Below are 15,474 nucleotides of genomic sequence, written 5' to 3' on the forward strand. Positions count from 1 at the left end.
TTTTGTCATTTTTGTCATTTTTGTCATTTTTGTCATTTTTGTCATTTTTGTCATTTTTGTCATTTTTGTCATTTTTGTCATTTTTGTCATTTTTGTCATTTTTGTCATTTTTGTCATTTTTGTCATTTTTGTCATTTTTGTCATTTTTGTCATTTTTGTCATTTTTGTCATTTTTGTCATTTTTGTCATTTTTGTCATTTTTGTCATTTTTGTCATTTTTGTCATTTTTGTCATTTTTGTCATTTTTGTCATTTTTGTCATTTTTGTCATTTTTGTCGTTTTTGTCATTTTTGTCATTTTTGTCATTTTTGTCATTTTTGTCATTTTTGTCATTTTTGTAAAGCATGTAAAATTCACATATTTTAACTCTAGTTGTCTCTGTCAACGCCTATCCTATTATACCGTGCCTCGTTCCGGGCCCAGGGCAATAATGATGATGATGATGTTGGGTGGTGGGCCGGTGGAGGCAGAGGTTCGGATTGAAACCGGGTGCGCGCCATCGAGTTAGGCAATTCCAAGCCAATCACGTTTTTCAGTCGCTTCGTTCGGCTTGCTTCGATAAGGTGCTCTCTTTCCTAAAAAAGAAAAGAAAACAAAAATATCCATCCTCGTGATTATCGAAGCAACCCTTTTCATTTTCCAAAACTGTTCGGAACCAGCGACCTTGGTGACAATGAAGGAGATTGCCTCGTCCGCCCCTGAAGAGGAAGTGCCCAAACCGCCGGCCATCGTATCGTACGCGTTCGAGAAGGAGATCATCAACCGGGCGAATGCGCACATCCGCGTGACGGACAGCTTTATGCCGGATGTGCGTCGGGTGCCGATAGCGATCAAGTTCTGGTCCAAGTACGACTCGACCTCGGAGGAGGCCCAGCGCAAGCTGGCCAACGTGCACAAGTACGTGGAGCTGCTGGAGAAGAACATCACGGAGGGACCGCGGGAAAAGTACCAGGAACCGCGGACGGAGAATCAGTGGTGAGTTTCTTGAGACAACAATGGAGAGTTGCGAGTTTGTTTGCAGCAGATTTGCTATCTCTTGACCGCTCGATATTTCAGCCGACATATTTCGCAGGGATTCTGACAGCTCGAGCTCGATCATTGTTTGCATAAAGACTAGAGACCCTAAATAGGGAGACTGGTCTAAGCTGGCTAAATCGATCTGGCAACGTATGTTTTGAGCTTGGCAACACTGATAAGTTTTGCTGGGCGTAAAGGCAAATGCTCGTTTGGATACGTCAAACTCGTGTCTGTTTGGGTACGTCAAATTCACTTCGACCAGTCTCCCTATTTAGGATCTCTAATAAAGACACTGTGACATCGAGTTCGTCATTTTTGAATTAAATTATATTTTTCCCACTAGGCCAAGAAAAGTTAATAGCTTTAGTCAAACGCCTTATAAATTAAAATGTTTCCACCCCGCCAGTTACGGATGGCACTCCGGCGCGGTAGACCCACTGGTAACGGAGGACGCCCACCTGTTGTACCACCCTAAGAAGCGCCAAGAAATCACCCTGATCGGCGAGAAGATCAACGCGGACAAGATCACCCAGCGACCTCGGTTCACCGGAATCCCGTTCAAACTACCCAGTTGAAATCGTTTTGAGTATTTTTGTTTTATTTTTAGCACAATAAATTAACTGTTGAAACATGTTACGAACTGCTTAGCAGAGTGTCTTCATTTGGTGCCGAAACTTCCTGTTGAACAAATTCTGTACCATTAGAAGTCTTCACCTCCGCCGCCACCCTCTTGACCGACCTCGGCCCGACATAGCTCAGGAACACCGGCAGCAGGATCAACCCGTGGGCGGCCCCAATCAGCACGATGCCGAGGTACATGCGGAAGTAGAAGATCTGGAAGATCTGCGAGTTGGCGAACGCTAGTACTATGATGCCGGCAAACTTGGTCAGCGTGATGCCGGAGAAGACGCTGCTGCCGGTTTTGGTGAGGGCCAGCGCCGATCGTTGCACGTTCGTGCCGGACTCGTTCTTGAAGGAGCGCACGATGTGCGAGATGAACTCGACGCCGATGCCGACGCACTGAAAGAAGGTCAATTTGTGAAATTTAGATGGAAAGCTTGATTCAAGATTAGAAATTAAGATCAAAATTAGGAATTAGGATTAGAAATTAGGATTAGGAATTAGAATTAGGAATTAGGATTAGGAATTAGGATTAGGAATTAGGATTAGAAATTAGGATTAGGAATTATAAGGATTAGGAATTAAGGTTGGGAATTAGGATTAGAAACTAGGATTAGGAAATAGAATTAGAAATTTTGATTAGGAAATAGGATTAGGAATTAGGATTAGGAAATAGGTTAGGAATTAGGATTAGGAATTAGGATTAGGAATTAGGATTAGGAATTAGGATTAGGATTAGGAATTAGGATTAGGAATTAGGATTAGGAATTAGGATTAGGAATTAGGATTAGGAATTAGGATTAGGAATTAGGATTAGGAATTAGGATTAGGAATTAGGATTAGGAATTAGGATTAGGAATTAGGATTAGGAATTAGGATTAGGAATTAGGATTAGGAATTAGGATTAGGAATTAGGATTAGGATTAGTATTAGGAATTGCGATTAGGAATTAGGATTAGGAATTAGGATTAGGAATTAGGATTAGGAATTAGGGATAAGGAATTAGGATTAGGCATTAGGATTAGGAATTAGGATTAGGCATTAGGATTAGGAATTAGGATTAGGAATTACGATTAGGAATTACGATTAGGAATTACGATTAGGAATTAGGATTGAGAATTAGGATTAGGAATTAGGATTAGGAATTAGGATTAGGAATTACGATTAGGCATTACGATTAGGAATTCAATTAGGAATTAGGATTAGGAATTAGGATTAGGAATTAGGATTAGGAATTAGGATTAGGAATTAGGATTAAAAATTAGGATTATAAAGCACTTACCATAACCAAATTCACCAATGAAACCGCATTCAGCGTGATGTTCCACAGCCACATGAACCCTCCCATGTTCAGCACGATCAAGAACACCATCAACAGTACGATCGCCGAAAAGACAATGTCCAGCCCCGTAACCAGGAACGTCACCACAAACACAGCCGCCAGCGAAAGTCCCAACGAAAGCAGCGTATCGCCCCAAATCGTCAGATACTGCTCGTAGTACACGTAGAACACACTGTACGGGAAGATCTCCACGCCCGGTACCTGTTCGTCCAGCATCGCCTGAATGTCGTCGGTGATCTTCCGCGCCCACTCGAGCGCTTCGTAAAAGTCCCGCGACTTGACCACCGTCGTATGGTAGCTCATAAAGTACGAATCGTGCACGTTGACGTGACCCTGCGAGTCCGCAACGTAGTTCATAGCTGTCAGGTAGGCTGCTCGTCCCGCTTTGGCGCACCGATCGTCCGGCAGGTCCGACAGGAAGAACTCCAGGTAGCGCTCGAACTGTGCCACGGTTGGGCGAACTCCGGTATCGTCGAATTCCTTCGGACATGGTGGGCAGGCAGTGTCTGGAAGAAGTGGGGTTTGAGGTTGGGGCGTTTTGTTCTGGTTAAACGGACTTACTGGTACTCATGCAGAACGATCCGTCAGTGGCGTTGTATCGGCAGCATCCGTCAATGCTCAGCCAGTCGATGTAGTCGTCCAGCCAGGATGAGGAGGGGCGAGCGATTCGGGTTCTAGAATTGAGTCTTAATTTTAGTAGATCGGAGAAGGTACGGAATGATCACTCACATCTCCGGATACAGCGACGCCAGGTACAGCTGGGTCTGCACCGAGTCCGTGTTGCACAGCACTCCACCGCAGACCATGTTCTGATCGTCGACGTGAGTGTAGTTCAGTCCAGGTTTCAGCACAAAGTACACCGGAGGTCCCATCCAGAGGAGGTCCGCCATGAACTGGAAGTACTTCACCAGGTGGGACTCCTTCGGCATCGACAGCTCCTGATCCAGGCCCGGCTCGACGCTGGGAACCACCATCAACGACAGGGAAGACACCACGATGAAGATCGCCAGCACCGACAAGCGAACGCACTTCTTCATCAAGAACGGCGCGTAATATCTGCCAAAGAGCTTCTCCAGAATCCCGGTTCGCTCCTCTTTGAACGACTCCTTGTCGGCTTTGATGCAGCAGAACAGATCCAACCTGCCGCTTGCCGTTCTCCGCTCGTCGATCGCCATCAGCGCGACGAACGCCGTGATCTGCAGGACAAAGTCCACAAACAGTGCTACGGTAGCGTACCAAGCGAACGTGTTCACAGCCGGCATCGGGGACAATCCTCCGATGGCGAAGCAGCAACACTCACTGGCGGAAGTCAGCAGGATCGACGGTCCGATCTGTCCCAACGCCAATCCGATTGCTTCCGCTGTATTCGGAGTCTCGACACGATCAACCCGCTGGAAGGCATGCACCAGCATGAAAATATTATCCACTCCTACCGCCAGCACCAGGAACGGAATCACCTCGATCGTCAGCATGGTTGTCGCCAGCCTCAAATACCCGAAGAATCCCAAACTGCAAGCCACAGACACCAGCACGATCACGATCCCTCCCACCGCCAATATGATCTTCGACTCCTTGAAGAACGTCCGCAGCCCGCTGATCTTCCCCAGCGAAATCGTAATGTAAACAAACATCACCACGTAGCTAATTATCACCGTGTACAGCTCCGCCTCCGACATCGCGTCGATTCCGTCCTCGATCGACCGTTCCGCCGAGTACGCAATGTCCATCGCCGGATTCCGGTACTGCTCGATAAACTCAATGTACTTCTTCTCCCACTCCATTGCCGGTCCCAACCGCTCCTTGTCCGCCTTGTTGTTAATCAAGATCGTCACGATCACCCCCGTTGCCAACCGGTAATCCGGACTCTCACCCATGGCCGGCTTCGGGAAGCCTCCAACCGCGATCCCCGGCTCTACCGGCCCTCCATACGGACCAAAACAAGCCGGCAGGTAGGCATTCCTCGTGCAGTCGTTGATCGTGTTCAGGTAGTTGATCTCAAACCCGTCCCAATTCTCATAGCTGGCGTTGAACTTGTCGTAATCGTTCTGGAAGTAACCAAACACCGACTGAACCGTGCACTCGCTCAGTTCCGTCTCCTTCCCGGCGGCCGTCATCGGTGCATAGCAAATCTTCTCCAGACCCGCTCCCTCCGCCTGGCCGATCTGCTCGATGTGTTCCTGCAGGGCAAACACCTCCAGCAGGAAGTCTTTGTCGAAAGCAGGACCGAAAGTGACGTTGCCGGTGGGGGTTTCGTGCACGAACTGTGGAGTTTGAAAATTAGCAATCTCCTACCGGAATCCATACCTTTACTCACGTAGTCCTGCTTGGTCGGCTTGATGAACATCTGCGTCGTGCGGAAGAAGGGCGCAAACCGCGTGTCAAAGTAGTCCTTCTCGATGCGGGACCGGCTTTCCGGGGCAGCCCACAGCTCGACCGGGTCGGTCGTGATCTCCAGGAAGATGATCCCGTAGCAGAGCCCAGCGATCGCCCAGGAGCTGATGGCTAGGATCAGTACCGGGTGGCCGGCGCAATCTGTTGGAGAGGGGATTTGATTAGTAGAGAATCTCGACTTAAGGTATTCGGATACCTACAGGTTCCCCAGCGTGTGAAGAACGTGGTCAGTCCGGCATTGACCGACGGGAAGCCGCCGCAGAACTTTGGGAACTCCGGCAACCGCTTGGAAGATTTGACAAACAACGAAACCAGGATCACTGCCAGTCCGAACCCGCCAACAACGACCGCCACCACGAACGTCACTCCGTTCAGATCACCAACCAGGAAGCCTGGCTTCGCCGCTTCCGGTGGATCCGACACCGGACAGCTCTCGGCACAGTCTACGCACGAACAGCTGTTCGAATCGTTGTACGCCCGGTCGCAGTGCAGCACGTCCTGGTTGTACCGCGCGTCCGGATCCTCCTCAAAGTGGTACTCGATCGTGAACGGAACGTAGTCGTTGTTGGCCGCATCGCCCAGGTACTCGAACCAGCGTTCCGCCGTACAGCGGGTCGATTCCCAGCCACCGCAAGCGATGTCCATGGCGTACTTTCCGCTCGAGGGAAGAATTATCCCCTTGCACGAATCGTACACCCCGTGGACGTGATCCCGATCTATCCGGTAGTCGACCTTGTCCACGTAGTATCCGCTTTCGTGGGTGTGCGCCGTCAAAAATCGACTCTGCTCCGGATTACACGCAAAGTTGCAGATACTGAACAGCATGTTCTTCAGGCAGGTTTCACACCGTCCAAACAGACCTTCACCATTCTTGAAGTTGCTGTCCAGCTGATGTAACTGGAACGGATCACAACACAGTGGCGTAGATTCGTCTTCAAACATGAACCCGCACCGTCTCTTCATGATCGCAACGGCTTCCTCATACAGGCTGTGCTGCGGATCCAAAGGTTTCGCCGTTTCATTAGACGGGCAGTTCTGATGATGAATCCCAATTTGGTTACACACTCCATACATCACGCAGTGATGTTCGCCGTCCTGACCCCATGCTGCTTGTAGCACCACCAAAACCAGTACCGCTGCAAGATACCAAAGAGAGTCCCCGTATTATCTCAACAATCCATCAAGCGTAACGGAGTCTTTCGTTTCAAATTTCATCAATGACTTCGAGCTTATCGCGACTCGACTACGTTTATCACTTGATGGATTATCGCAAGCCGAATTCCACCTACCACTCGAAAGTTTCCAGTTCGCACCACTCATTGCTGCATCACTTGTTCGAGCACTTCTGCGTCCAGACGGTTAAGCTGCCGGCAGCAAACTGACCACCGGCCAGGTAGCCAGCGGGTCGTAAACCTGCGTAGAACCCTCGAACTGCCCAATCAACGCGTGATAAGATAAGACGCGCCGGTTATCTCACGCGTTTGGACTTTATTTGCAACTTTCTTGTAGGAGTAGGATCACTTGGAGTAGTTTCCATCGACTCGGAAGAACTAAAGCGATGAGTGGGTTAACTCAAGACGCTGTTTGAACACCTGGCATTGCTCTAGCTGGCCAGCGGATGACGATGCATCAGACAACAATCACCTGGCGAATGATTCGCTGAGCGGGCTTATCTTGCGAAGCAAAGTGGCTCGCAGCTGAGCGAAATGATTGGTGTTGTTGGTATTTTAGGCTATCGGTTGATTGGCGGTGATATGGATTAAGGAAATTGGCGAATGTGAAGAAATCGGTGATAGGATATCATAAAAAAGCTGTAGGATTATGTCCGGATTGTAGCTGATTTTTACTTTTTGAATAACTAATTTTATAAAACTTTCGAGAGATACCTGCTCGTGAACTTCCTATTGTGCTATTTCAACTGAATCTCAGTTTAAAACCCTTTTTAAAAGCTGTGTTGATCGTCAAATTGCTGACATGCCATCATTAGGTGTCTGGTGGAACTACAATTAGGTTTTATAGAGCGACGTCATGAGCGCACACGCACACACATTTTTACTGAGACACACGTGCTAAAAACGTAAACAATGCAGGCAAGCTGTCAAATTTCTAACCTAAAAACCGAGTCGGCGTAAAACCTAATTGCATTGAAATTGAAATTTTTGACAAAGAACGTTTGTTTTGATTCTACCATTCGAAGATCCTCTTGCAAAGATCTTTGTCATATTGGTCATGTCTTTGACATAAACACTTTTTTTTAACATTCCAACGCCCAAGGCTTTAAAAAAGTTGGAACGGTAACTTCAACTCGCTGGTTCTCGGGCATAACTCAACCAATCAAGATGATTCTTCTTTCCAGTGATTTGTTAGGATGTCTAGATGATTCTAGAACTATGCAGAACTTAATTTGATCAAATCTGTAATTTTTGCGATCAAAAACATCGTTCCAACTTTTTTTTTCACGTGTAAAAAAAAATCGCCGAAAATTCCGCGGAGGCTGTCGTTTTAAAAAAGGTGGAACGATGTTTTCGGTCGCAGAAATTACAGATTTGATCAAATTAAGTTCTGCAAAGTTCTAGAATTATCTAAACATTCTTACAAATCACTGGAAACAAGAATCGTCCCGATTGGTTGATTAATGCCCGAGAACCAGCGAGTTGAAGTTACCGTTCCAACTTTTTTGGGAGGCTTGGGCGTCCGTGTAAGTTGGACATGCGTTGGGCCTTCCAGTGTTAAATTCGGCTTCATCCATAAAGTACGTCACGCTAAAATCAGCTAAAATTTACCCCCCCCCCCCTTTGTCACGTTTTCCCTATACTTATAACACGCAATGTCACACTTTCTCAGACCTTCCCCCCCCCCCTCCCCCCCTAGAGCGTGACATACTTTATGGATGACGCCTTCTTGCGCCGACTCTAATTTGTCACGTGAATCCACCTCATATTACTGAAGATTTATAAACCCTGTCTCCAGTAAAACCAAACTCTTAGAATTTAACACTGAAACTCCCAAGCGAATGTCCGCTAATTCGAATGGTCGCTAATTCGAACGAATTCAAATTGAAAAGCACTCAACCGTCAAAACAAGTCAAACTGATGTTGACGTTTGAACAATATTGCATACATATCGACTCAGAATCAAATTCTGAGCAAATGTCTGTGTGTGTGGTGGGATGTTGATAAAAAAAATTCGATCCGTCTTGGGGTCCCATAAGTCGCTATTGAAAATTATTATTATTATTATTATTATTTTAAAAGTTATGCTAACAAAACAACTTTATCAAAAGTCCGGAAAATTGTAAAAAGGTTGGTTTTTTGTAAAAATATACATTTTTTTGAAAGGTATTGAAAAGACCTTTCCAATGAGTTTAATACATTGCAGATCTAACAACCTTATCAAAAGTTATAAGCACTTAAGTGTTATTTATTAACTTTTTAGAGGCCGTATCCCAGATAATTTGATCAAAACGTTATCCGGATTATCATGCGACCTGTCGTTGGATAGGTGATCAAAAGACATTTGCAACGAGTTCAAAAGATTAAAAAGATTAAAAAAATTCAAGAAATTCAAGAAATTCAAGAAATTCAAGAAATTCAAGAAATTCAAGAAATTCAAGAAATTCAAGAAATTCAAGAAATTCAAGAAAATCAAGAAATTCAAAAAATTCAAGAAATTATAGAAATTCAAGAAATTCAAGAAATTCAAGAAATTCAAGAAATTCAAGAAATTCAAGAAATTTAAGAAATTCAAGAAATTCAAGAAATTCAAGAAATTCAAGAAATTCAAGAAAATCAAGAAATTCAAGAAATTCAAGAAATTCAAGAAATTCAAGAAATTCATGAAATTCAAGAATTTCAAGAAATTCAAGAAATTCAAGAAATTCAAGAAATTCAAGAAATTCAAGAAATTCAAGAAATTCAAGAAATTCAAGAAATTTAAGAAATTTAAGAAATTTAAGAAATTCAAGAAATTTAAGAAATTGAAGAAATTCAAGAAATTCTAGAATTTCAAAAAATTTAAGAAATTTAAGAAATTCAAGAAATTCCAAGAATTCAAGAAATTTAAAAATTCAAGAAATTCAAGAAATCAAGAAATTCAAGAAATTCAAGAAATTCAAGAATTCAAGAAATTTAAGAAATTCAACAAATTTAAGAAATTGAAGAAATTCAAGAAATTCAGAACATTCAAGAAATTCAAGAAATTCAAGGAATTCAAGAAATTCAAGAAATTCAAGAAATTCAAAAATTCAAAAAAAAAAACAAAACATTTAAGAAATTCAAGAAATTCAAGAAATTCAAGAAATTCAAGATATTCAAGAAATTCAAGAAATTCAAGAAATTCAAGAAATTCAAGAAATTCAAAAAATACAAGAAATTCAAGAAATTCAAGAAATTCAAGAAATTCAAGAAATTCAAGATGTTCAAGAAATTCAAGAAATTAAAGAAATTAAAGAAATTCAAGAAATTCAAGAAATTCAGGAAATTCAAGAAATTCCAGAAATTCAGAAAATTCAACAAATTCAAGAAAATCAAGAAATTTACGAAATTCAAGAAATTCATGAAATTCAGAAAATTCAAAAAATTCAAGAAAATCAAGAAATTTACGAAATTCAAGAAATTCAAGAAATACAAGAAATTTAAAAAAATCAAGAAATTCAAGAAATTCAAAAACATCAAGAAATTCAAGAAATTAGAGAAATTTAAGATATTCAACAATTTCAAAAAATCAAGAAATTAAAACAAATCAAGAAACTAAAAAATATCCAGAAATTTACAAAAAATCAAGAAATTTAATAAAATTCAAGAAATTAAAAAATCAAGAAATTTAAGAAAATGAAAAAAAATTAAAGTTATTAAAGAAATTTAAGTAATTTTAGAAATTTTAGAAATTCAAAAAATTAAAGAATTTCAAGAAATTCTTGAAATTCTGAAATTTTTTTTTTTTTAAATGCTGAGGAAATTTTCAAAAATTAAAGAAAATTATAGAAATTTAAGTAATTTGAAAATGTTGTTTTTTGCAATTCCGTCGTGAAACTACTTACTTTTCCTGTCATTCTTGAACGACGAAATAGCCTACTTTTCTGTACCAAAAATAGCAAAATCGAATAGCTACACTTTTCAAAATAAATGCTGAAAAGTTCTACTTTTCAGCACTGAAATGGGTGCTGAAAAGTTGAACTTTGCAGCACTTGTTTCGAAAAGTAACACTTTTCAACATTTTTTTGATTTAAACGATTTAGTGACAAAATATATAAAATTAGACTTGAAATTTCACTCAATGAGTGTTTTTCGAAATTGCAAAAAATGTTGTATGGAACTCGTTGCAAAACTTGATTTTTTCAGCACTCTTCGTATTTATCCAACTCGGTGAACCTCGTTGGATAAATGTACGACTCGTGCTGAAAAATTTCTCTTTTTGCAACTTGTTGCATAAACTACTATTTTCAAATTCTATTGTGTTCTTGAACAAAATGTGTCACAAAATGCTAAATACATTGTTACAGTTCAAGTCCATTTTTGGTAAAGTATTTGCATTTATGAATGTATTGTTTTTCATAAAGTGCTGCTTCCATTTTTGATGTGAGTTTCCAAAACTTTGACTTTCAAATAGCCTTCAGAGATCTCTTCGAATAAAAGTAGAAATTTTAGTTTGCAGTCGGTTATACAAGCTTTTTCAATTAAAATTTAAATGTTATGCGATGAATTTTAGTAAGAATTAATAACTTCAAGTCCTGTACATCTTCAACTCCTCAGAATTTGTCGACGTCGATTCAAGCTTCGAGACTTAAAAAGGTGTCGATTTCTGCTTCAAATCAAAAGCCCTGTTTCTAAGGGCTAGAACCAGAATGATTTGCATGTCACTTATTAAATTTCTTGATATTGTTCAAAATCTGAAGAAAATCCGACTAAATGAATCATCAGAAAGATTGCTTTAATCTCATTTCTCCCTTTTTCAAATAAATTTTTGTTAAATAAACAAAATTACCTGAATATTTTCACCAGCATTTAGGCGCCAAAAGTCATTTCTGAACTCAACGAACTCCAAACTTTTGTTTAACAAACAAACGCCCCTCGTCGCTCGAACAAATCGATCTCACCAACACTACGATACATCGCAACTGTTTGTTTTGGTCGTTTTACATTGGAAGTGCTACCAGGTTTCCTCCAGTTTCAATGTTTAGTCTTTTAAATTTCTTTCATGGATTTCCACACCATTCGGCAACACTTTTTCTCCAGCCAAACTGGAACCTGTCAAAACAATCACTTTTCTCATACGCAGCAGCCTCCAGCTAATTAGTGCAGAAAAAACCCTCTAATTTCTCCAAAATTGTGCAAAAATGAGTTCGTAATCCGGGTTGCTTCCAGAACACGATGACACGGCACCACCGCCGCACCGTGAGTGACGTGTTCAACATCGAGGTCCAGGAGGACGACTACGCGTCATCACCTACGACGGCTCATCAGGTCGTCAACTTTGGGGGCACTTCCAACAAGTGTTCACCGTCGTCGTCGTCCAGCGACTTCCAAAACACGAGCGACAGCAACTTTCTGCTGCGCACGGATTCGGCCTACCGGCGCCAGTATCACGGTCCGAATAGGATGATGATGGCTGCGGCAGGGTTGGAGGATGGTGAAGACGGGGATCTGGACGGGGTGCACGCGTTGGAGGAGGACGGTGACGAGTTTGACGAGGGTGGTGGCGGTGGTGGCGACGAGAACGACAAGGAAGGTGACGGCGGCAGCAGCCAGTTTGAAACCAGTGGTGGCACAGATTGTAGCAAGGCGAGTCGAGTGGCAGTCGACGTGAGTGGTTTTGTTTGTTTACTTCCTTATATAGAGAAGGGAGGAAAATTAGGTGGGTTTGTGAGAGTGAGATTTCGTTCTTTCCCCCGCAGAGCTTCCGACGATGGTCGGCCAACTTTGGCAAGAGCATCAAGAACAATAAGCGGAACATGTACAACAAGACGATCCGGTTCATGCCGTCGCGACTGCAGAAGAGTGAGTTGCCGTAGATTCCGACCGAACAAGAACACAAAGAAACTTCAAACGTCTATTGCAGCTCTCTCGATTGATGGCGACCTGTTCACGACAACGGCTTCCGACGTTGAGCAGATAACGCTGGAACTTGAGCAACGCGAGCAGCTCATGGAGGACAACCCGCTGTCGGAACAGCTGCGCATCGAAGCGATCAAGTCGATGGCACAGACGCTGTCGATCAAGCGCCAAATCCGGGCGAACCTGACCCGTACGGTGAATCGGCGGTCCGTCAGCCGGTCCCGGTCGGTCAGCTTCCTGCGCAAGTGTCGCTACCGGGGCAAGATGTACGCCAGCCGGTTCGCCAAGTTCGCCAAGAATGCGTTCAGCAGCTTTGAGCTGTTCTACGGAAGCATGAAGCAGATCGAGGGACATTTTGGGAGCCGAATCAGCGCGTATTTTAAGTTTCTTCGCTGGTTGTTGGTGCTGAATCTGGTGCTGGTGATCTTCATGTTTTGGTTCGTCACCTTTCCCCAGATACTGTACTCGGGGATGGAACGGGAGGCGCTGTCGAACGTCACCGTGAGTGACGTTGACGGGCTGTCGAGAGACGTACTGACAGACTTCCACTATACGAATGTGTTTACGGGAACGGTAAGTTGTTTTGTTTTGGTCTAGAGATTCTCTGACTATAAATTTAACCTTCTAATCGATTTACAAGCTTCACGGCACATAGGACCAGGGTTTGTTGGCTAATCTCTACTCGTAGCATCCTAATCAGCATAACCAACCTTTCACAGGGCTACCTCAACAACTCGATCCTGTTCTACGGCTTCTACAGCAATGAATCGTTCACCCTGCTGCCGGGAACCGCCGAGTACAGCCTGCCACACGCGTACTTCCTCACCACGATCGTCATGTATGTGGCCATCTTCGTCGTCGTATCGCTCAGCATGGCTCGCTCGTACAAGATCAGCTTCATCGAGGCGAGCGGAGCGGTCCACAACGTGCTGACGCACAAGATCTTCTGCTCGTGGGACTTTGGCGTGGCGAACGAGAAGGCGGCCCAGCTGAAGCATGCCAACATTTACCAGGAACTGCGCGAGTACCTGGCGGCGATGAACCGAGCTGAACGCGCTTCCGGCAGGTGGCAGAAGCTGCGGAGTACGGCACTTCACGCGACGGCGCACCTGATCGTGCTGACCTTGATCGCTGGCGTCAGCTTTGGGCTTTGGATGCTGCTGAAGCAGTTTGGCGGAACGAAGCACTTTGACACCTGGTCGGCGCTGTACGTGTCGATCGCGACTAATGTAACCATGCTGGTGTTTCACTACATCTTCCAGTTTATTTCCAAGTGAGTACAAGAATCTTAATCCGCTTCCCCTAGTCCAAACATCCCCCCTTCCAGAATCGAAGACTACCACCGCTCCTCAACGGCGCTCAACATCAACCTCCTGCGCAACTTCCTGCTGCAGCTGTGCATCGTCGGCGTCCTCATGTTCTACTGGCTCACCCGACCCTACGAGGGCTGCTGGGAGACCGCCATCGGGCAGGAAATCTACCGCCTCATCGTGATTGACTTTGTCGTCTCCGTTCTGTTCCTGACCTTCCTACAGGGCACGCGCTACGCCGCCAACCGCTTCTACAGCCGCTCGATCTCGCTGCCCGAGTTCTGCCTCACCAGCAACAGTCTCGGACTGGTCTACAACCAGACGCTGCTCTGGTTCGGGCTGCTCTTCTCGCCGATGCTGTGCGTGATCGTGGCCGTCAAGCTGTTCCTCATGTTCTACGTCAAGAAGCTCAGCCTGATATACTTCTGCAAACCGCCGAGCAAGCTGTGGCGCTCCAGCCAGACTCAAACCCTCTTCTTGGTTCTGGTGTTCGTCTCGATCTTCGGCGTCATCATAACCCACGCGTACATCATGACCAAGGTTCCCGTCAGTGACGTTTGCGGACCGTTCCGAGGCAACCAGTACATGTACAAGCTCTTCATGGAGGGCATCCTCAAGCTAAGGCAAGAGCACATCTTCTGGAAGATCTTCGTCTACGTCACCAAACCGGCCATCATCGGCGGCGTCCTGCTGACCATGGGCGTCATCACGTACTACCTGCGCGCCAAGTCTAAAGCTCAAATCGCCAAAGTCAAGCTTCTTAAAGAACTCCTGTGCATGGAAGCAAAAGATAAAGAGTTCCTGTTGGCAAACATTAGCAAGATAACGCGTGGAAAGGAGTGGAACTTTGACAAGGATTTGCTGAACGGGAGGAAGAACAGTGCCGACAAGTACTACAGCGATCCGAGTGCCACCTGGCGGTACGCGGACAGTCCGCGTAAGATTAGCGGGAACTCGGTGCTGCACGCGGGTGATGAGGAGGGTCCGACCAGTTCCGGCTATCAGCGTAAGTCGAGGGGGTCGTTTTCTGCGGATTGAGGATTTGAAGTTCTGATTTTTTCTTCAGGCATCGACGAGTTCACCGAGGAACGAGTGCGGATGAGGCGGTTTTAAGCAGCGATCGCGGAATGTTTGCTTCCTAAAGTTATGTATCTCCTTAATGAAATTAAGACACGATAGAGTTCTGAGGCAACTCAGTATTATGCGATATTTATATTTATTTTACACGTTATCCAATACATTTGAAAGTGTTTCGCACTTAAAAGAGACGTTTGTGTTGAGAATAGAGAAATTCCCTTATTCATAATGACATATAAACTGAATCATTCAAAGTGCACAGTATATGTCTTGCCGAAGCTAGGACGCTGTTGAAGTCTGAGCTATACGAATTTGCGTCAAACTCGAACCAGTGGATGTGTTCACCCAAAACCGCGTTTGTTTGAATACTTCATTCCTTTTTGGTGATCTTCCCAAATCAACGGAAATTATCATAATCGTAACTGATTTTATTTAGAAGAAGAATGTTGCAAAGTGCATCTTGAACATCTTCTTAAATTTGTTGGCGAAATATTTAGAAAGACTTGATCATGATTTGTCCTACAAATGCCTTCTGTCCTTCTTTATGAAGTCCGCATTAGAAGTAACCAAGACACTAAAACTTTACCTAATCTAACCTCAGGTGGATGTTGTCTTCTTTATTTGTGTTGTTTATTCGAAAATCAATATCAAGATTTTTTGGCAG

At 44.1% G+C, this 15,474-nt stretch overlaps 3 protein-coding genes across 3 annotated transcripts; 2 read left to right on the forward strand and 1 right to left on the reverse strand.

Annotated features, from left to right (window-relative positions):
* Positions 1 to 547: 547 nt before the first annotated feature.
* On the forward strand, positions 548 to 1,653 carry LOC120429177 (uncharacterized). Its single transcript, XM_039594390.1, has 2 exons — positions 548 to 975; positions 1,424 to 1,653. Exons 1-2 carry the CDS (start codon positions 674 to 676, stop codon positions 1,590 to 1,592), a joined length of 471 nt encoding a protein of 156 aa, XP_039450324.1. The 5' UTR covers positions 548 to 673; the 3' UTR covers positions 1,593 to 1,653.
* On the reverse strand, positions 1,595 to 6,866 carry LOC120429176 (NPC intracellular cholesterol transporter 1 homolog 1b). The gene is made up of 7 exons (XM_039594389.2): positions 6,661 to 6,866; positions 5,572 to 6,507; positions 5,295 to 5,512; positions 3,710 to 5,241; positions 3,542 to 3,654; positions 2,921 to 3,486; positions 1,595 to 2,037 (listed from the first exon to the last, which is right to left on the reverse strand). Exons 1-7 carry the CDS (start codon positions 6,689 to 6,691, stop codon positions 1,651 to 1,653), a joined length of 3,783 nt encoding a protein of 1,260 aa, XP_039450323.1. The 5' UTR covers positions 6,692 to 6,866; the 3' UTR covers positions 1,595 to 1,650.
* Positions 6,867 to 11,612: 4,746 nt separating this feature from the next.
* LOC120429170 (transmembrane channel-like protein 5) lies at positions 11,613 to 14,997 on the forward strand. The gene is made up of 6 exons (XM_039594382.2): positions 11,613 to 12,171; positions 12,264 to 12,366; positions 12,428 to 12,996; positions 13,143 to 13,696; positions 13,751 to 14,739; positions 14,800 to 14,997. The coding sequence occupies exons 1-6, from the start codon at positions 11,740 to 11,742 to the stop codon at positions 14,844 to 14,846; spliced, it is 2,694 nt and encodes an 897-aa protein (XP_039450316.1). The 5' UTR covers positions 11,613 to 11,739; the 3' UTR covers positions 14,847 to 14,997.
* The last annotated feature ends 477 nt before the right edge of the window (positions 14,998 to 15,474 follow it).

This window comes from Culex pipiens, chromosome 1, assembly GCF_016801865.2.
Source record: "Culex pipiens pallens isolate TS chromosome 1, TS_CPP_V2, whole genome shotgun sequence".
Classification (NCBI taxonomy): Eukaryota; Metazoa; Arthropoda; class Insecta; order Diptera; family Culicidae; genus Culex; species Culex pipiens.